The sequence below is a fragment of the Drosophila eugracilis genome, unplaced genomic scaffold, assembly GCF_018153835.1.
Source record: "Drosophila eugracilis isolate 14026-0451.02 unplaced genomic scaffold, ASM1815383v1 contig_90, whole genome shotgun sequence".
Taxonomy (NCBI): domain Eukaryota; kingdom Metazoa; phylum Arthropoda; class Insecta; order Diptera; family Drosophilidae; genus Drosophila; species Drosophila eugracilis.
The window spans coordinates 9,618,821-9,639,657 of NW_024573812.1; the positions used below are offsets into that span (position 1 = coordinate 9,618,821).

At 41.3% G+C, this 20,837-nt stretch overlaps 2 protein-coding genes across 2 annotated transcripts; one reads left to right on the plus strand and one right to left on the minus strand.

Annotated features, from left to right (window-relative positions):
- Positions 1–3,384: 3,384 nt before the first annotated feature.
- On the plus strand, positions 3,385–4,082 carry LOC108113071 (transmembrane emp24 domain-containing protein 2). Its single transcript, XM_017223511.2, has one exon. The coding sequence runs from the start codon at positions 3,443–3,445 to the stop codon at positions 4,052–4,054; it is 612 nt and encodes a 203-aa protein (XP_017079000.1). The 5' UTR covers positions 3,385–3,442; the 3' UTR covers positions 4,055–4,082.
- A 7,407-nt stretch (positions 4,083–11,489) lies between these two features.
- LOC108112288 (serine/threonine-protein phosphatase alpha-2 isoform) lies at positions 11,490–12,697 on the minus strand. The gene has a single exon (XM_017222109.2). It carries the CDS (start codon positions 12,637–12,639, stop codon positions 11,596–11,598), a length of 1,044 nt encoding a protein of 347 aa, XP_017077598.1. The 5' UTR covers positions 12,640–12,697; the 3' UTR covers positions 11,490–11,595.
- Between the last annotated feature and the right edge of the window lie 8,140 nt (positions 12,698–20,837).

Sequence of the window (20,837 nt, forward strand, 5' to 3'; positions counted from 1 at the left end):
CACTTTCAATTGAAATAAATCCTCACAAACACACGCATAGAACACACACACACACACGCACACACACATTTGGAAAAAGCGAGCTCGAAAAAAGTACGAAATTTGCCAATTTGTTGTCATGTCCCACTTTTGCCACGCCCATTAGCCCATTACACACACACACACACATACACATACATAGGCGGATGGAGAAAGTGGGCGGATGATATCTCATGGAAGACCAAAGGCATTGTCAATACTTGAGCCTTTTTACAGCTCATTCACTGGCTGCCTTCGGCTCATTTCTCATGGCTTTTCCATTTCCCTTTAGCTCTTCCCAGCCCCTTGTCAAGTGTTTTTCAAGTGGAGATTAGCACGATTCCTGTGCAGCTTATGGCAAGGATGCGGCCCCCTTTTATCAGTTCGATTGGTTTGCTTGTTCAACTGTTTTCCTTTTTGCCTCGATTTCTTTGAGTTGTTTGCCAAATAAAGATTTGAGTCGCTTACAATGAGGCAGGAAATGGTAAAGCCAACATTATATCTAACAAAAGTGGGTCGCATAAATAGATTGTGTTAATTCAAAAAAAAGGTTTTGGGCATAAATTAAGGAAATGAGAGATTTATTACAAACAAATTGAAAGATACAACTCATGAGAGTACTTTCTAGTAAAACTTTATCCATTGTGGAATTAATCTTTATTTCATTCACTTAGCATATACATAAAACTCTATATAGATAGTATCAATCTAGCCAAAGTTTTTAGACTTTTTACCTAATAAGTAGCCCCAACTTAATTGCTAAATTTACCCAAAATGAAGGCAATTTCATCACGTTTAACGATGTAAAAAATGGAGCTAATTCCGAGAGACATAAAAAGTAAAGCACCAAAATGAAATCATTTGCACCTTTAAAAGGGCATTAAAAGTGGACCCTAAGCGAGGGTGGGTATGCGAGTTTCACGGGGGGATATGAGTGGCAATCAACAAGAGACACACACGTAGAGTTGCAAACAAATTAGAACACGCACGAATGGCCTGACCACAAAAGCGATTTGATGAAGAAAACGAAGGAAAAAGAGGGAGGTAACCCAACACACAGAAAAATACTAGAGGACAGAGGAGAAGATCAAAGCCGAAGGCACGTGAGTCTATGGCAACTTTTCCCCCAAGCGGCATAATAATAATTGAGTGGATGCCCAAACTAGTCGAGGTGTACAAAAAATAGTTGCAGAAAATGCAAAATAAGGGGACAAAGACGGCAAAACTGGAAAAAAGAGAAAAAAGAGGAAATCGCCTGGCCATTATCCACAGACTGTCGACTGACCGCCTGGGCGTATACGTAATTTAAGCCGCTTTAAGTCAGGCCCAATCGTTGGAAACGGAAATCAGTACCCTACTCCATTCGGGGATTGAAGGGAGGGTGGAGTTCCTCATCCCAGAGCCACACCTACACGCACATCTGCTCCTAAGCTGCTGCACGCACATGAAATATCCAGCAAAAAGTCCTTGAGCACGGCCCACAAAAAGTGAAAGAAAGGGAAATTCAGTGGCGGGGCCAACTCGAACTGGCACTTAAGAGCGTCGATGTCATGTCGACACGGCGGGTGGGAAGGAACAGAAAAAAACAGGATGGTACAGGAGAAGGTGCACACTGAGAGGAAAATTTGTTAGAAATTCAAACAATTAGACATTAACTCAAGTTCAAAAACTAAATGGAAGTCCCTTAACCTTTTCCTTTGACATATTTAAGTTTTTATGAAATATTTCTAGGGGAGATTTTTAAGAGAATGTTCAAGAAACAGTAAAGAACATTCATAAGTTCATACAAAGTATACCACAAAAAGTGTAAACTAAACTAGCTATCTAATGCCTTCGGCTAGCATTAACTGAGAACATATAAACTTTCCAAATATTATTCTCAGTGAATAATAGGCAGGGGCAAAGGCAGGCATCAAGTGTTCCTGGCGCCTAAAGTAACTGAAGTCGGCAAATACCGCGAATCGGATGGGTGGGGACGAAACTGGATAGGATCAGGATAGGATCTGAACAGAAGGAGCAGAGGAGCTGAGGAGCAGAAGGGCAGCCTGACACCGTCGAAAGCGGGCGACATGGAGTTAAGTGGCGTAAAGCGTGTACTTAATCGCTTAAAGCATTAGAATTTGAAATTGAATATCATAAAGGATATTCAAAAGTGCGGGCTACAAACGAACTGAGGAAAAAATCGAAAAAAAAAACCCATCAAGAACAAGCAAAGCGAGGCGAAAAAATTGTTTAAGTAGAGCAGACAGCAAATAGTTGTAAAATGTTTCTATGAAGGGAGAGAGATAGGAATAGCAGGGAGGACAAGGAGGGGGGAGAACATTCTGAAGGGTGCGAGAACATTTTGCAAATAGTTAAGGGTCCGTGTGGAGTTGAAGGAGTTTTCGTTGCGCCGTCGAACTGGCGACTCGTAAAATTGTTTTAAGGTGCGACATAAACTGTGAGTGGCCGGGCGAAAGGAGTTTCGTTTCCAGGCGATAAACAAATTGTTGAATGGAAGTACATTTTTATCGCAATTGAATCAATTTGTTTGGCTTCTCGCTGGAACGGCGATAATTTGTGTGGTTTCACATGACCAAACACAGCCGTAAAGCTGGATGAATTTCCATGCCATTTAATGCATTATCATAAAATTTACAAAAATATTATGAAAACTTTGGTAATATCTTTTAATAACAGTTATTACCCTGGCCAACTAGGGTAATATTTTACGCGGCAATTAGCGAAATTACATTAACAAAAGTTTTGATTTCACTGAGGCAAACAATTTTCGCCCGAAATGATTGCACAAAATTTTTGTTCACTTCAGCATTCTCGCCACAGACAAGGCACTGAAATTACAACCGAAAATAATTATGACTAGATAAGTTTTTGAATGCATTTAAAGCGAATGGAACTATTGAAATGTATTTTGCATTTAAATTTATTGCACAAAAGAGAGATTTATAAATCGCAATGGCAGAGAGCAGAAAGCAGAGCACAGGGCAGAGAGAAGAATGATTTTGCGGAAAATCCAAATGTATGTCCGCCCGCCCAGATGGCATTAAAAATGCATGACATTTTGACAATTGATGGGCTAAGGAATCGATAACATCAAATATGCATTGCCAAGGGGGCGACTTTGGGGGCATGGCAGTTGGGCAGGCAGGCGGGCATCTGACAATTTGCAATTTGCTTTTATCATCTTAATTTGATTTGAAGGGTGTTTGCTGAATGGGTCAGGAGTGAGGTTGCGTCGGCCAGGCAGTTCGATAATGAAGCGAAGCTGGTTAAATTAGCACAGCATTCAATTATTCAGCTCCGATGGGAGTGGCCGTGGGACCAACTGTCTTCTCTTTACTTTTCCAATCCCTCTACAAACACAAATTGATTCTGTATACGTCATCTACACATCAACATATCCCAAAAACAAAATAAATCGAAAATGCTTTCGGTTATTGTGATAATCTTGGTGCTGCTGGAAGCAGCTTGTGGCTTCATCATCACACTGGATGCCCATGAGGAGGAGTGCTTCTACGATCACGCCAATGTGAACGATAAGGTTACCATATCCTTTGAGGTCATGGAAGGTGGCTTCAAGGACGTGGGTGTAGAGATCTCGGCACCGGGAGATGATCGCCTCCACTACTCCGAACAGGAAACCCTGGGCAGCTTCACCTTCACGGCCATGAAGGATGGCCTATACCAACTGTGCTTTGACAACGAAATGTCCACGCTGACCCCTAAGGTATTGATGTTCCAGTTCCATGTGGCCAGACCCCTTCAGTTCTACTCGGATCCCGCTAAACGAAAAGACGATGTCGTGGAACAGGCCACGGTCCAGTACACGGTCAACCAATTCTCTGCCAAGCTGGGAGCCGTGAAGATGGAGCAGGAGTACATGCACTTTCGCTATCGCGGTCACGTGGAACTCAGTGATACGGTGGAGTTTCGGGTTCTTTCGTGGTCTATCTTTGCACCCATGATGCTGATCATCACGACCATATTGCAGGTGTACTACCTTAAGCATTTCTTTGAAGTTAGGCAAGTGGTTTAGGCGGGTGATTAATAAATGTTTTTCTACATTCTATTGTCTCATTTTAGGGACCTTAAAAGTCTATATTTCTTAGCTTCTAGATTAAAACCACGCAAAATCCAAGCGCTAAGCTTAAGAAACTAGTGGAAATCTTGGGCTTTTCCTTGTGGCTTTTTCTTTCCCCCAATTTGTTGCATATTTCACGCTTGGCAAACCATAAAACTTTGCGACTTACGGGAGAGGGGGCTGGTTCAAGTATCCATAAAGTTCACTTCACCTATATAAAGTGTGGCCCCACATTGGATTAGCACTGGAAATTTATGACGGCTGTCCACACATGGCCAATCCAGCGGTGCCTCCAATACACCAGTCGAGGCGGAAACTTATCATATTCATTCACAACTTTCTCCCGCCGCTTTCCCAGCTCCTTGGCAAAACAAAGCCAAAGTTTTTGCCTCTTATTTACGACAATGTCGCGTCAAGTTTTTTTCCCCGCTCCAGGCTTTCTTTTTTGTTTTTCTATGAGTATATATATTGCCCTATAAAGTAGCAAGTTTTCTGTATTTTTTCCTATATTTTTTCGTTGGCTGTTGCATAATAAAATGAAGCATGTTGTGGGAGCTCTCGAGACGCGGCATCTGGCAGCGCAAGAAGAATGAATAAAGGACACCCGACTCGGTACAATATTGTTCCCCAGCGTCAAATGAAAGCAAAAGTTCACGGGGAGAGTGGGATGGGAACGGGGAGCGGGGACAGGAGAGAGAGAGCGGGAACGGGGGCAATGTGGTCCAAGCATCCTGGCAGCCAATGGAGCAGCGCGCAAATAAAGTTCACAAGACAAAACAGGAAAAGCAATGGAGCCTAGGCAAAAAGCTGGGCAGGCCGAGAAGAAATCCAACTCCCTGATGGATATTTTCCAAGAATTTTACTTTGAATTTACATTCTTCGGTTGGTCATGGTCCAGTTCTTGTTTGATGGGAGATACATTAAAATTTTAATCATTTACCAACTTCAAAAATTATTTGGAATTATGTCTTAAGTTCCGTCCACAAATTTCAGGAAGGATTCCCTTTACTTAGTTCCCAAAGCGGCTTATATTCTGTTCAACGAATAGTACGGAGGACCACAAAGAATATATCTCCATAAGAAAACGGATTAAAGACCACTTCGATTTCTCCAGCAACAGCAGCTCTAGCAGCTACTCAACATTCCGATGGCCCATCATCTCTCATCATTATCGCATGCCAGGACCTCATGGCACTCTGGCTTCAATTATGTTTTGCATCCTTCAGAGCTGTTCACTTAATTGCATCACTTGCAGAGCTGCCATCGGGGTCGAAGGCAGCGGTTAGCCTTGGGTTCCCTCTGAGTTGTGATGGCTCTGGGTTCAAATGTCCTCCCACTTTCCATTCCGCCCATTTTCCTTCCCTCTCTCCGTCTCTCCCCACAACCAGCGTGGCAATTCAATTTTCTATTATGTCAGGCCGAGTTGAAAGCAATGTAATGTTAATAAAATACTGCCACCAGCCTCTGAATCAGCCTCAGCCTCCTCGACTAGTGCTCCAGCTAGAGCAACAACAATGCCAGCAACATAAGCGGCGCGGCTGCCATGGCAACGTAACGTATACGCAACGTGGTGCGCCTTTTGTCCTGCCTACGAGTATTTACCCGCAACACAGCAAACACACAAGCCATATGAGAAGGGGGCCAACTGAGGCGGTTAGAGCTATGTTATTTGACATTTATTTGCCATTTCGAACCACAGTGGTTGCACTTAAAGAAATGGCAGAAACTAAACGAAAATATACTTGAAATTTTATTAAATTTTAAGTTATTTTCTTAAATATTTAAACAGAGAAGTTGATGGAACGTAACAGGCTATTGAGACAGGAATTTTCAATGATACTCCTTTCATTTTAACTTGTTATACATTTTGTATATAAATCTATTCCTGATTTATCAGATAATTCTATTTAAAGTCAAATTAACCGCTGTTCAAATTCGAGTGCCAAGAGCCCATTAACACATTATAATGAAGAATAAATCACCAAACAGGTCGTTATTTATGGTAATTAATGAAATGATATAAAAAGCAATTAAAACATTTTTGCCAAAGACAATTTCAGATGGCCATAATTGTGAAAACTGTTAAGAAATGGCGTTAAAAAGCCAAATAAAAATCAGAAAACCTCAAATTAGGGAATTCTAAGAAAGAATTGAATTGATTTCTGCCTGTGCATTGAGCAGCACTTACCTCTTTTCTGTGGCGCCTGCATCGAGGAGGGCGATGGCGTAGCCAGGCGCTCACCCACCAGCTGGAGGAGCAGCAGGAGCATCAACAGGCCACAGTTGACTGCTCCTGATCCGGCAGCGGCTGCTGCTCCTTTGTTCCGGCCCATCGTCGGTCGTCGACGGGCGACTCCACTGGATCCTTGACTTTGGTTACGGTTTTGGTTACGGTTTTGGTATTGGTATTGATTCCACAACTCGCTGGAGCGTTTGCTTTGCTGCATTTCGGAATTCGCACTTCACTTTCACAATTCCCGTTTGTATCTCTGATTTGCACTTAATTTTTATTTATTTTATTCGTTCATCTCCCGTGCTCGTATGCTCCTGTTTAAATATTATTGGTATTTAAAAAAAAGGAAAAAGGATAACAAATTCGGCAAATATTTGTTAAGCTTTTCCGTGCTTAATGTCTGCAAATATTTTCATTTTAATCTCGCTTATAATTTTGCGCATTTAGTAGGCCATATTTGCTATTAATTAAAAACCAATTTACTCAATAATTGATTTTTTCTCGAAAACAATACATATATGTTTGGTTTTTGTGAACATGTTTTAATGGCTCATTGTTTGGTCATCATTAGTCATGGGCAAAATCCAGTGGGAACTGAAAAATGAGTTAAATCCCAGGAGGCGAACTGTTGGCAATCATTCTCCATTAGATGGGGCCAACATGTCAAGGACTTTTCGAGGACGACCACAGAAATTTCGCAGTTTTCTCCGCCGTCTTCTCATCCTTCTACTTTTTTTACATTTCTTTTTTTTTTTCGTTTGATAAATATCAAAAATTCACAGTTGCATTTCCATGGAAATTGGCAAAGGCAAAAAAAAAATAAGGGAATGCAAAGCAAAAATACTTTTTTCTGGCAGCCAACTAGGGGCAGGCGACGCTCTGTGGAGCTTGAAAAATTGCAGCAATTAGTGGTGCCTGGAGGTCAACCAACCAACGAGCCAAAAAGGACACGGGCCCAACACCAACACCAACACGGACTCAGTCCTGCTACCTGGCGACGTGAGCCAGCCAAGAAATATGTGGCTGAAATATTTCGGTGACGCTTTCTTTTTTTGCTTTGGAATAACTTTAAAGAGGGATTTTTCGGGCAGATTGAAATATAACTTGTGACGTCACAAGTTGGGTGGGTATCAAACAGGGCTTTTATTTTAATAGCTGTTAATGCCAGTTCAAGGCTGCTCATTTATTGATTTTTAATTCAGTTTTTAGTGCATCGCCATCGTCAGTGATTAATATTTATGATTCTCTTATCACATTACATGATTTACAATGCAGTTTATGAACTATGTGGCAAAAAACATACGATTCAACTTTCATATTGAGTTCATTTAATCGTTTGATAGATATCTCTCCCTCTCGACCCTCGACCCATCGGGCTCTATATATCGGATACGACATTAAAAATATAAACCCATTCCGCGGTTATTTCAATGATGAATGCCTGCTTGGCCAATTGGGGGAACAACCGAAGCGCAGGACTCCTTTTGTGGGTTCAGCTGGCCTGGCCCAACATTTCAATGGGTCGCACGGGTTTTTATTGCACCTCTAGGCGCATTCAATTATTTATGCAAACGCTTCGAGGGGAGCGGCGAAAAACACAACACAAAAAACAGCAGCAAAGGGCGGCGGCAATAAAAATCAAAATCGGGCCAAATTCAGTTGTGTGGCATGTGGCATATGGCGAAAAAGGGACAAAAACTGCTAAAGAATAACACAAGGACCAAAAACAAAAGCCAACCGAGGGAAACGCACACGAAAATAAAAAAAAAAAAGGGGTAGGGGAAGGGGAAGGGGAAGGGCAACATTCTGATGGCCATTGACGGATGTGGCACGCGTTTTTCCTTTTTTTTCATATATATATATATATATTTGTATTTGTTTTATTCTTATTTGGTATTTGCAGAGGCACTTTATAAAAAATCACGTAGCCGCCATGGAGTCAGGACGGCTTATAGCGTATAGCCGTGAGATGGCGCCAGCCACGGAGCATTGAGCATTGAGAATTTAATATTTAATCTTAACGAAGGACATCCATTACAATTACACAATTGAGAAACACGCACCACAGACACAACACCACGATTTTCCAGGTCGTCACAGAAATTACGGACCAATCTCAACCGCTTCTGCTGGCTTCTGCAGACGAACTGAGCGCGAATTTATGGAGCTGCTATAGGAAAATCCGATTGATGTATATATATATACGAATATATATAGGAAAATCCAAGCTAGACGACCTCAGGCTTCGACTTGCCACGGCAAACTGCCGATTTTTTCAGATTTCTCTGGCAAACAGCGAAGCCCAAGACGAACGGAAAAACGAAGCTCTGAATGAAAGTGAAGCTGGTTTCCCGACGGGAGAAAACTGAGCGAATCGGTAAAGCCCTTACTCCGGGGAGCGTGAAAGCTCTGATTTGTGCGTATTTTCTGCTCTCCAATATTCTCTCCGGAACCATCTGACTTTTGTTTACGCCAAATCAGCTGTTCGCAGTTTGGAAAACGCACGTGGTCGAGGACAACAAAAACAAAGGCCGTGTTTTGATTCTGCATTATGTAAGCAACTGAATCGGTTAACGGGAAAGTTGTCTAAAGGGTAATTAAGATACACGCAAGGAAAAAGTAAGGCATTACTCGAGAAAATCTCTTAGATCTTTTAAGTATAAATGAAAGTGTTTAATAGTTTAATAAATTTATATGGAATAAGAATACAATTATTATTCACCACATGAGGATTAGGATTAGAATCCTTCCAAAAATGTAACATAAGTCATGTAGGAAAATTAAAACAAAGAAAATTAAGTTAATTTATTTTATATCATGTAAAGAAAAAAATGTTATGTTTCATGTTAGCTATCCAAAAAAAGAGGAAAATATATTAGTGTGTTTGTTATTAAAAAACATTAGAGTTAAGTTAGGAAGAGTTTTTAGAACTTAATGTCGGTATTGAGGAAATGCTTTTATTGCCTATAAAATTCACATAACTTATGATTTCTCCATAAGTATATCTTCCCAGCGTGGACTTAGATAACAAATATTTGCATTACTTCTACTCTTTTAATTTCCAAATCAAGATCGCAAACTACAAGCTAAATGGAAGAATACAGCTTTAAAAATGATACCTTCAAGAGCCCAAATAACTACCCCCTCCTCTACCAGAGTACCACCCACCCCCGCCCAAAGTGGTCATCATCAAGGGCGACTCTTTTGCGTGGACAGCTGGCGACGACCTTTGCATGCCAATTAGATTGGGGATCGCAGGCAGAGGAGCAACTGGGACACGGACCACTGCGCTCCACTGCGGATTCCCAGGACCAGGACCAAGACCAAGACCAAACCCAAAACCCACCCAGTGTAACCTGCCCTCAATAACCTTCAAGTATAACGGTAACGGCTGAGTTTTAAGATGGCGAGAAGGAAAACTGGAGGTATTTTTTATGGCTATCAACCATCAGATTCAGATGCAGGTAGCCCATGCCCAAGTCGTGGCGTTGCTCTCTTTATTTTCTCATTTCCTGGCCATCCTCAAGGATGTGCGCAGGTGTCAGGACCAGAGGTAAGGCCACTAAAAAAGTCCGGGAAGCGGCTTCCTTTTTTTTTGCTTTTGCTTAATTTTCGTTTTATGTTTTGACACCGTTTGGTAAAGTTTTCCGCATCTCGTCCTGACACTTACAAGTTTGCCTCTTGTTGCCGTTGACATTTTTATACATCATCTGTCCTGTTGGAAGCTATTTACCCCGCATCCTCGTCTGCCCCACCGACATGTGGCACCTTTAAGTGCCCCCCATATCATTTCGTCGTTTCTTACATTTTTATTTAATTTCAGCCTTTTCTTTTTCTTAGTATTACGCGCCTGGAACGGCCGACATAAAGTTTTTGTTGCCCATAAAGGCAAGTGTCTTGGCTTCGTTCGGCTTACGGTTTTTATTTTATTAGGACCATATAAGTGTGGAAAGGGTGTAAAAAAAATAAGGGAAATCTTGAAAGTGTGAAAAGATGGCCCTCAACTTGATCAATATTTTATTTGGCTTCAAAGGGAGAATCCATATCAAAGGAATTCCAACGAATGTTGCATACTTTCGGGCTACATTTGTAATTCATAATTTACACGCTGGCCATAAAATATTGAACAAAATCGCTATGCAATTGATTTAAATGGGATAAAATTGTTCGATAAATATGTACAAAAAATTACAAATTAATTACAATTCAAAATGGCCGCAGGCAGCCACAAATATGTGATGTGATTTATGTGCCGGCTGTGCATCAGAAATCACGTATACGCCACCCTCATTTTGCCAATGCCTTTGGCCCTTGCAATTGAACACATAATAAATATTTATACAGACAGTTGCTTGTTTTTCTACGCACACACACACACATACTGCCGCTCTGTGTAATTACACACCCACACTTGGGCGTTATTTGTGTTTGCCAAGATTATTAAAGTTATTTTCTTTAGCCTCCCCGCCCTCCACCTCTTTCACCTGGCGCTTTTCCTTGGCTTGGAACCTTTTGTTTATGTTTACACACATGAATGTATAAATTACGATGCTTGGTTTTTGTAAACAAAATGAGTTTGCCTGCGGGCCGGCAGAAGCCTGGCAGAGCCTCCGCCTTCGGGCCAAAACGGCTTCTCCCGTCGGCCACATTTAAATATTTGCGCATGGAATTATTTTCCCTGGCATAAAGTGTGGCCAGGTAGACATTTTACAAAGTCAAACAAAAGCCACCACCACCAACATCACCGCCACCTCATTCACCTGCCAAGCTGTTAACCTCTGACCCTCACTTTTTGTACTTCTTGTACCCGCCACCCCCTTGTCTGGGGTGAGCCTGATTTCTGTCCCCATTTCCAGCGGATAGCCCGTCAATCCTCTTTCGCCCCCACCCATCCGCTCGGTCATTGGGAATTTTAATTAAATTTAAATGAAGATTTATTACATATTTCTTTGCTGGCTGCTCGGCTCGGCTCTGATGTGACCTTCAATTGTCCTTCGATTAAGCCACAATTGAAAGCGTTATTATCGATTCCAAGCAAAACAAAGAAGGCAAAAAGGGCGGATTTTTGTAATTATAGCCATTAATTATAGTCATCTATAGAAAAGTTGTATGAAATCACTTTGCATTACGACTTGAAAAGAAAAAATAATATAAATATATTCTTTTTCCATATTTATTCAGAGCAAAAACAGTTACATATTTTGGTAGTATTATTGCATAATAATTTCTATCCCTTATTCCAAAATACCTCAAGTTAGAACCTCTACAACAACTTCTTCTCTCTGCTCAAAGCCGGTGGTCCTGTGACATTCGTAGAACCACTGTCCGACTCAAAGCCAGTTGGCCGCATCGCAGGCCTTGGGCGGATGATGACAAAGTGGCAGACCAGATTGGGGTCCACCACCAGAACAGCGCCACTGTTATCAAAGATATTACAATAATTGGGAGCCGAGAAGATGGTTACCAGCTGGCGATCGGCAAAGAACTCATAGCCATCCTCCACAACCTGATGGGCGCGTACAATCAAGTTGAATTTGTACTGGAGCAGGAAGCTCTCCACTATGCTAGGGCCGAAGGTATAGCTGACACCCCTATCATTGGCCGCCCAGGTTCCGGTTGTCTCCTCCGGATCCGACCAGAGCAAATCACACAGCAGTCCATCACTAGGCACATCGGTGGGTCGATGCAGTCGCCGGATATCATCCAGTTGCTTAAGATCCGGACTCAATCCGCCGTGGACACAGAAAATACGATCCGCTATAATGGCAGCCACCGGCATGCAGTCATAGCAATCCACAAAGCAACGCCATACTTTCACATTATAACGCCGTTTGCACTCGTCGAAGAATCCATAAACCCGATTAACATCCGCCGATTCGTGGTTACCACGCAGCAAAAAGAAGGTCTCCGGATAACGAAGTTTGTAGGTCAACAGCAGGGTCAGGGTTTCCAAAGAGCACTGACCACGATCCACGTAATCTCCAAGGAATAGGTAATTGGATGCGGGTGGGATACCACACTGCTGAAATATCCTCAAGAGATCCTTGAACTGACCATGCAGATCCCCACAAATCTTCACCGGAGCACTCAGTTCCAGGAGCATTGGTTGGGATAGGAACAGCTCACGGCACGAGCTGCATATAAAGGCTATAGTGGCATCTGTCAGGTTACCAGCTCTCCGGTTACCCAGATTCTGGGTCTTCAACTGATTGATAATGGCATCCAGTTGGGCCAGACGATTCTTGTCATCTTTGTCCCTAATAGACTCCTTGCCACTGGCCAATATAGAAGTCGAACGGCGAGACATCTTCTCCTTTCTATTTCAAAATTGTTTTTGGAGGGTGAAATGTTTTTGCTATGTTGAGTTAAATGTCTATTTTGTAGAGAAACTAGTCAAAACTGGTTTCTGAATGTGATGATGGGAATAGAAAGAAAAATACTTTTATATTTTTTATTTGAGAAAATGTTAGGTGTGGGTACATTTTCAATAGTTAGTGACTAGGTGATCCAGAAACCAGATGTATGTATCTGAAACTCTGATTAGTTTCGTAGAATTAAACTATGTTTCTCTTAGAAGTAGTTTTAGTTACCTTAAATATTCAACAATTTTCATATAAAAATATATTGAAAATTAAAAAACTTCTTTTAATATCAAGAAATCTTCCTTTAAACATATTTTCCACTTTCAAAATTCAAGTAATGTATAAACTGTGATTTTCCCGATAACCTTAAGTAGTCAGCTTGCTGTGCTGCGGTTCAGAAACTTTAATCTGCACTTCAATACCCAATGGCTGTGGTTAAGACTTTTCACTCCATTTGCCTTGCCATTCCTTTGGCCCATTCCGTAAGCCAACTCCCTTTTGTTTCCCATTTTGGCATTTGGCATTATCTTTTGCCCCTCGACCGTTTCAATTATCAGACACTTGGCATAAATTTGGCAAAAACAAAAGAAAAAAAACACATGCAAATGGACGCTCTCGATAACAGGGGAAAAGCGCCGCAAAGTCGCTTGTTTACTCGCTGTTGACCCTTGAACCTCGTTTGGGGGTCCTCTCACCCCCTCAACCCATATTTTTCGACTTTTTTTTGTACTTTTTGGCCACGAATGTTGGACCCAGCTGCATTTTGGCTACTCGTAATCCCGATTCAGAGAGCTTCCTGCACTTGTAATGCGGCTTAAAAGAGTGAAGGGGCAACGGGAGAGAGTCCTGGGTTTTATGGTACCATTTTGGCCCATCTAGGGTTTTATGTACTCCCTCGGAAAAAATCCTTTAGCCTCCCTACCCCGCCAGCTAGCCATTTCTCTCTCCGGTTTTTGGAGCGCATTTTGAATACATTTTTGAATCAGTGTCAACGCTGTTTACTTTTTATGTCACTCGCTTTTTCGGACCCACAACAGCTCCTTGTGCCCCCTTTTGGGTTTTATGCGATTTGTGTACTTCCGGCTATAGTGGTCCTTCCCAGGGACTCATGTGTGTCCTACCACTCTGGCAACCTAAAAACCACTAGCAACTTTGAAGCCCACCAGCGACCCATTTGTCGCCCTTTCCACCCCCCGCCCCCACCAGAATGTATTTAATTGCAAGCTGCGCTCAAATAGGATTTGTGCATTGTTTTCTGCGGTGGATTTAATGCACTGCCCCGGCAAACCTAAAAAAAAAGAAGAGATAACACCCATCTCCTCCCGTTTGAGAGGTTGTTTGCATTTCTTTACTCCCCACCCACCCCACTTGCCTTCCATTTGGAATCTATTTTAATGTCAGTTTAATTCAATGCCCCAGCGGTTCTCTAACGCGCTGCGGGAGCTTAGAGGGGCTCCCTTGTGTGGCAAATGTAATTAAATTGTGGCCAAAGTGGGATAATCCCCTTCGTTCTTTTCGATAAAGGTACTTAGGATATGCATGTGACTATATCTACGTGACTATGTACATGGGAACATATAGTGCTGTGGGTTCAGGATTAGAGGTTTGGTTAAATTACACTAACCGACCTTGAAAATGTTATGAGATATGAGAAGTTTCCTCGTACTCTTTGCCAGTTTATATCCTTAGTCATCGGAATCTCACAGATACTTCAGTTTGGAGAAAGGAACTTAATAAATTTAAATGTATAAAAATGTATTTAAAAGTTGTACTATTTAGTCACAGCATATCCTGATTTCCTGGAAATATCCAAATAACTATAAAATGACAAGGATTTTTGCGGAATTTTAGTTTTGATGGCTAATGGGAAGCTTATTTATTCAAGATTTAAATCTGTTTTAATGCTAATTTATACATTGTTTATCTTCGATATGGCTAAATGTTAAGATCAATTCAACTAAAAAATCATATTCCTATCATTCTGATATATAAGTTAAGTAAATATCCAAAAATATAAAGTTAAAATACAATTTATATATTATATATGGCTAGTCGTATTCCCCTAAAACCCTTCTTCCTTCCACTCTTATTACGAATTTCATGGAATCGTACTCAATCGCCTCACTGGGGACTCAAAGTCGAACAGCTTTCAACCGTCTCTCTCGAAATCTGAAGCAGCTAAAGGCGCTTGGCTTATTTCCGTTTCCGCTTGCTGCCATATTTTGCCAGACCCTCCTGCTGCCAAGCAGCTCTCCATTTTTACCTCAGCAATGCAATTTTCGATTTGCAAAAAGAAAAGCAAGGCAAAAATCGCACGCTTGAATTTGGAAAAGCGGGAAATCTGAGGGAAAATCGGGAGAATCAAAGAGAGAGAGAGAGAGCGAGGGCAAGGGTTGTGTGGTTAGGTCAGCAAAACTGCTTTTCAGCTGCTGTTGTCGCTGCTTTTGTTGCGGCCATCCCATTGTGTCGCCGGAAATATTCAATTTTCAATTTTCATTTCGCTGGCCAGCAAAAATTGGCAAGCGAAAACAAAGGACGTGAATGGCGAACAGAGTGAGAAAATCTGCTAAGCACATTGTGCAGCGAGGTTAAATCAAAAAAAAAGAGAAGGAGAATGCTGCATGAAGGAAATCAATTCGATTATTACGCTTTTCCTCTTTTTTATTTTCTCCGATTGCATTGTCCGGCATTATGAAGGTGCATCGGAAAGTTGCTGCCCGTCGAACTTAATCTTAATGAAACGTGCAACATGATTTCCCAGCACATATACGAGTAAGTGGCAGCCACAATATAGACACACTAACTTTAAGCAGACATTGTCATCTTAACACAATTAAGCGCTCAACGGGTGCCGGGGTAAATATAAATTTATTGAAATATTATTTATGACGTTGAAAATTGCTGGAAGCCGCCTTTAATCCTCGTTACTTACCAGCCAAGCCCCCTGCTGGGCTCGCCTCGGCTATCGTTTGTTTTGGCCATTTTCCAGGGTCATTAGCTGATAGCTAAGATGATGATGATGATGATGCTGTGGTGATGCTGATGCTGAACTGAAGCCGACAAGTTTGGTCGGACAAAGGCAACAAGGTCCTGGGAGGTGGCATCTCCAGCTGGGTGTCAGACCGCAATAAAATTGTTTATTGAAAACAATTTTGTAATTTAAAAGTTATTTGATAATGTAAAGTTAACAGCTAATTTATGGCGTCTTAAATGAAGTGAAGATTTTTGATTTGAAATATAGTTAAAGGGAAGTTGTAGAAAATAATTTAAAACATTTTTTATAATAACTTTCATGGTAAATCCCTGTCATATCTTCTGCATGTAAAGATTATCTACAAAAGAGATTATATATTTTTGCTAATAATAAATCATAGAAATATAATATATAAGTTCCTTAACTTTATTTTTAAACTTTAATTGCATAAATATAAAAAATTTCATCAAAGCAAATTTAAAGAGCTTTCTCCAAGCTGACCAACTATCAAGTGGAAGATGCCTTATGGCATAATGACCCATCCCATATCTTCTATAAACATTAAGAAGAACGCCGTAAAGTTGTCAATGAAGCCGCAGACCAACAGCTCGCTGACAGCCTCCGAGAAATATCTCCAAGCCACACTCATTAAATTGGCCCGGGGCTTTAAGCTGTTTTTGCTGAGTGCTCGGGATGTGCAGAAATTTCCGGAGACGGGAGCTTGTTTTAATTAAAATTTTAATTTAATTCCTTCCCTTTTTTTTCTTTTCTTTTTATTACCTTTTTTTTTTTTTGGTATTTCACACACATCAAACGTGATGGGGATCGCTGCGGGGGCCAGCCAGACATCAAGTGGCCGAAATTAAAATCTGCTGCAAGCACTTGACACTTGGTGGGGAGGGGAGGAGTGGTAAGAACGGGAGATTCGTTGTCAAACTGCAAACTACATAAGTGACAAAAATTACGCATACGCACTGTGGCCCGGCTGTGAAAATAACACGTATAATGAAAGCAACCAGGGCGCAATATATTGAAGTGTCTGCATATGTGTGTGTGTGGGTGTGGGTGTGGGTCCTCATTAACACTCTGTCAAGTGGTGTGTGTGTGTTTGTGTGGTTCCAACTTGAAGTTTGTTTCGAGTGGAGAATACCAACTGGGAGATGAGCTCAGGCCGCGTTAAAGAGTGAGAGGGCAAACAGTAAATCACTGAAAATAGCTGGCAAAATAAATTCCACAAAGATTTAGTAAGACATAGACATAGCTATCGTCCCTAGACTCTTTTCTCCTCCATCACTTTTCACACTTCACGCCTGCTGCCAGAGACTACAGTCGTGTCTGGAGAAGTGGGAATGTTTTGAAAATAGTTCGACTACATCTAAGCTTAAAAAGTTTTTAAAAATGTTATTAAATTTTATATGCCAATATGATATTAATTAAGAGATATATTCTGATTGAAAATTAAAAATGCAAAGTTAGTTAAGTATTTAAAATTATTCATTAGGGCAGCATTCCTTTTCCTTTTTGAGTTTGCTGATTTCGCCTTCACTTAATCGGCATTTCACTGTAGTTGCCGCTCAAAAAGGCTTGCCTACTTTTCGGCCTCGCTCGGTGTGCCTGACTTTTAGCAGTCGCTTGACACATGCAAAGGCACAGACATAGACAGTGAGTCCTCCGTGTGATATCCTCTTTGGCTGGCTGAATTCACCAAAGACACCAAGTGCCAGACACTTGACGTTGACGAGCCTGTGGATAAGATGCCCCAGGCACAGCAAAAATGTGGAGTGGGAATGGTATGGCAGTTGGAGAGGATGATTTCGGGTGTGGGTGGCGATAAGCGAGCGGATAATGATGTACTGGAGCTGCAATCCACTGACACAGTCGACAGTCATTGAGGACGCGTATGAGTAATGGGCCATGTTAGTTAGTTAGTTAGGTTCGCTGCTCGGCTACTTGACTACCCGCCTGCTTGGCTGGCCGAAAGACCAATCTCTCCCTTTCGACCAGAAAGAATGATGCAATTTCCAGGCCACAATTTACCATTTTAATGGCCTTGGCAGACGGACCAGCGAGCAGGACATTGCCGTTTCAATGATGCACTTAGCCCAGCCTCCTTGAGTTGCCATCTCTTTCTCCTACTCTCTCTCTCTTTCTCTCGTCTGCTTTATGCATGTGAGAAATTTAGAGTAAAGCACCTCATTAAATTGAAAAATGTCTACAATTTGCAGGACATTATGTCCGTTACTAATGCATGCCCTTCGAAAAGTAGTCCATGTCCTTCTTCGCATCTACGTATACCCAGCTCTCTCTGGCGCTGCTCTCCGTCTCTTTCTGACCCTACAAATTGTTTAACTTCTCCACTTTTAAATCTCTTTTGGTCTGAACGAGCTCAATCTATACGGATGTGTATATGTATAAATTTGCAGTGTTAATGCAATTTTAAGCTGCTTTATTAATGATTTTCTCTTTGGTTTACCTTCCAGCTTTCAGTCCCGATTGCTGCAGCGGTACAGTGGTTTGAGGTTTATGATAAATTGGGTGAAAATATTATTGATATAAAAGGTTTTAAAGAAATTTCAGAAATAGCCAACGAATAGGTGCAAACTTGAAGGATTTTTTACATTCTTTAACTTATAAACTTAGTTTATTAAAAATTAACTTTAGCGATATTATTACGAATACGTATCATGATTTTATATCCTATTTCCCTCTTTTTTTTGTGTTATAATATTAAATTTAAATTTTTATGCAATTTCATACCTCTACCAATCAATCTCGAACCACTGTACTCATGCCGCTTGTCATACAGCAAAAGTTATTGGTGCAAAAATCCTGAGCGCCAGAGAGAATTTTTTTCCCGATTTTGCTCTTGTTTGTTGCGGGGCGGACGCATGTATGAGTACGTACGAATGTGTGTGTGTGTGCGGGCAAGCATTTGTGTCAATGCATCGATAACCCGAGAACAAGAACGAAAACAACAACATCGAGGGGCCGTCAAAGGATCAGAGGGCGACAGGATATGGATATGGGCAAGGGCAAGGGTGGGAAGGGAGGCTTAAGAGAGGAGCCACTGCAGCCGGAGTCGGAAAACGAGCTCCGTCGGCTTTCTGCATTTACTCGCATGCATTATTGAGCATTAACCTCATTTCACGCAGTCAATTTACGGCATTAAATTCTCGTCTGGCCGGATCTACTCTGGCTCCTGGCTCTCCTCCGGACCAGGGCAATGGCGTAAGGATTTAACGAGCTGTCGGGACACCCAACCATGCCAGGCCATCTAAGCCCGTTGATGATGATGACTTTACAAAACTAATTCGGTTTTGATTAGCCTGAAAACACAGGCGCGAGGTGGTTTCAATTCCTCCCCGGGGAGAAGTCCACCGGACTTAACAGTTATTGAAAGTATCTTAACCGTTAGCTGATAATAAGTGGCAAGAAAGCAAAGGAATTGCCACTGGCCAAGAAATTGAAAACACTTGAGGTGCAAGAAGCGCAAACGGCCAGACTAAATAAGCTCATAAAAATCCTAGAGGATAACCCAAAGTGGAAACTCAAGTGAAAATAGTGGGCGGGGGGTTGGGAAAATGGAGGAGAAACTAAGAGGTTGACAGCATCCTTACTTTTATTTTGGCCTATCTCGTTTGTGCCATTGTAATTGGATAATTAAAGAAATGTCTGAGCCACAGAGAAGAAAGAGAAGTAGGGAAAGAAACAATAGAGACAGAAGCAGAGGAAGAAATTAAGAAAGAGACAGCGAGATAATGCCAGAAAGAGACAGGGACAAGCTGGCGGTCTCCGTTGGCCCTTTGTGCTCTATAATGTGTGTGTGGAGGCTATTAAAAGCATCTAAACGGTTGCTAAAAATGCTAGTATAATTCACCACTCCAGACAACGAAAGTGTGAGAAGAAAGCTTAGAGCGAGATAGCGGTAGAGTGGCAGAGAAAGAGACCGAGCACAGGGCAAAAACATGGCAACGTTTAAGTAGCCTTAGTAACAGCTACCAGCTGTTCTAGTCGCAGCGCGGGAAAAGCCAAGGCGTGGAACAAAACCCCAGTACCCACGTCCACATATATTATATAAGCTGCTTTTCTATTGTCTCGCTTACTTAATTTACCCAGCGGAAAATAGAGATAGTAGCTCAAGAAGCTACGAACAGCTGTGTCCTGGGGTCCTGGTTACTTGTGGAGCTGGCAACAGTATTGATTTTACAAAATATGATAAATATGTTAAGATTTTTTGAAGTATATTATGTGCACTTTAAGGTTATAGTTAAGATGGGCAAGCAATATCTTTCTTATTTATTACAAAATTTAGAATTCTACAAAAGTGATCCTAAGCCCAGCTTTTACCCACAAATCTATTTCCTATTTTATTCTCTGCTTCAGATTTTCAATCTTCCTTAAGTCGTTCTTTCTAGTTCTCAGGCTCAAGACCTATTTAGTTGTAATTTTTGTCAAGGTTGACTTTGGGAGATTGCTTGATTCCGGGATCATCAGTTTCGAATTGTAAAAATAAAGATTAGTTTCACCTGAAGGCTTATCTAATTTGGTCACTTTCCTGATTTGAATTTGTAACCTTTCAAGAAAATTAGAATATTTTCTTAACAAAAGTTTATTCTAGTTACTTTTAAAATATCATCTCTTATTTTGATCAAATTCAAACTTTTTAACCAGCCCTACAGTTACTAAAAGAAAAATTAAAGTAAACAGAAAAGCATAAAAGTATTGACAAAAGTACATTGCCTTTCCACGTCTCCACATACTATATCTACCAAAGAATCAACGTAATGCCGTGTTTACATATCATAAGCTGGGGATAACCTTCCCTGTGACCCCATTGCCATAAGCTCATTCTTTAATTGCCATATGCTGCAGAGATAGGAAAAATCGCCCCAGCTAATGGCCAATTGCCCTGGCAACACCATTTGGCTGCTGTTAATGGCGGTGGTCAACACTCCGGCACCCATAACCAGGACTCAGTAGCAGACACTTCAATTCGAATGTAGAAGGGGAGAGAATATGGTGACCGGTGACCCTTCTTTAGCATCATGTCACCAATAGACACATGGCAATGGCAATTTTCCCTAATCTTTGGCATTTTCCGTTACATTCTATTCAAAGCAATTAAGCTATCGCCGTGGACTTTTTGCCTGGGCAATAGCAATCGCAATT

What these genes read in the sequence shown, in the direction of transcription:
- LOC108113071 (XM_017223511.2), top strand. Translation starts at nt 3,443, where the DNA reads ATGCTTTCGGTTATTGTGATAATCTTGGTGCTGCTGGAAGCAGCTTGT.
- LOC108112288 (XM_017222109.2), bottom strand. Translation starts at nt 12,639, where the DNA reads ATGTCTCGCCGTTCGACTTCTATATTGGCCAGTGGCAAGGAGTCTATT.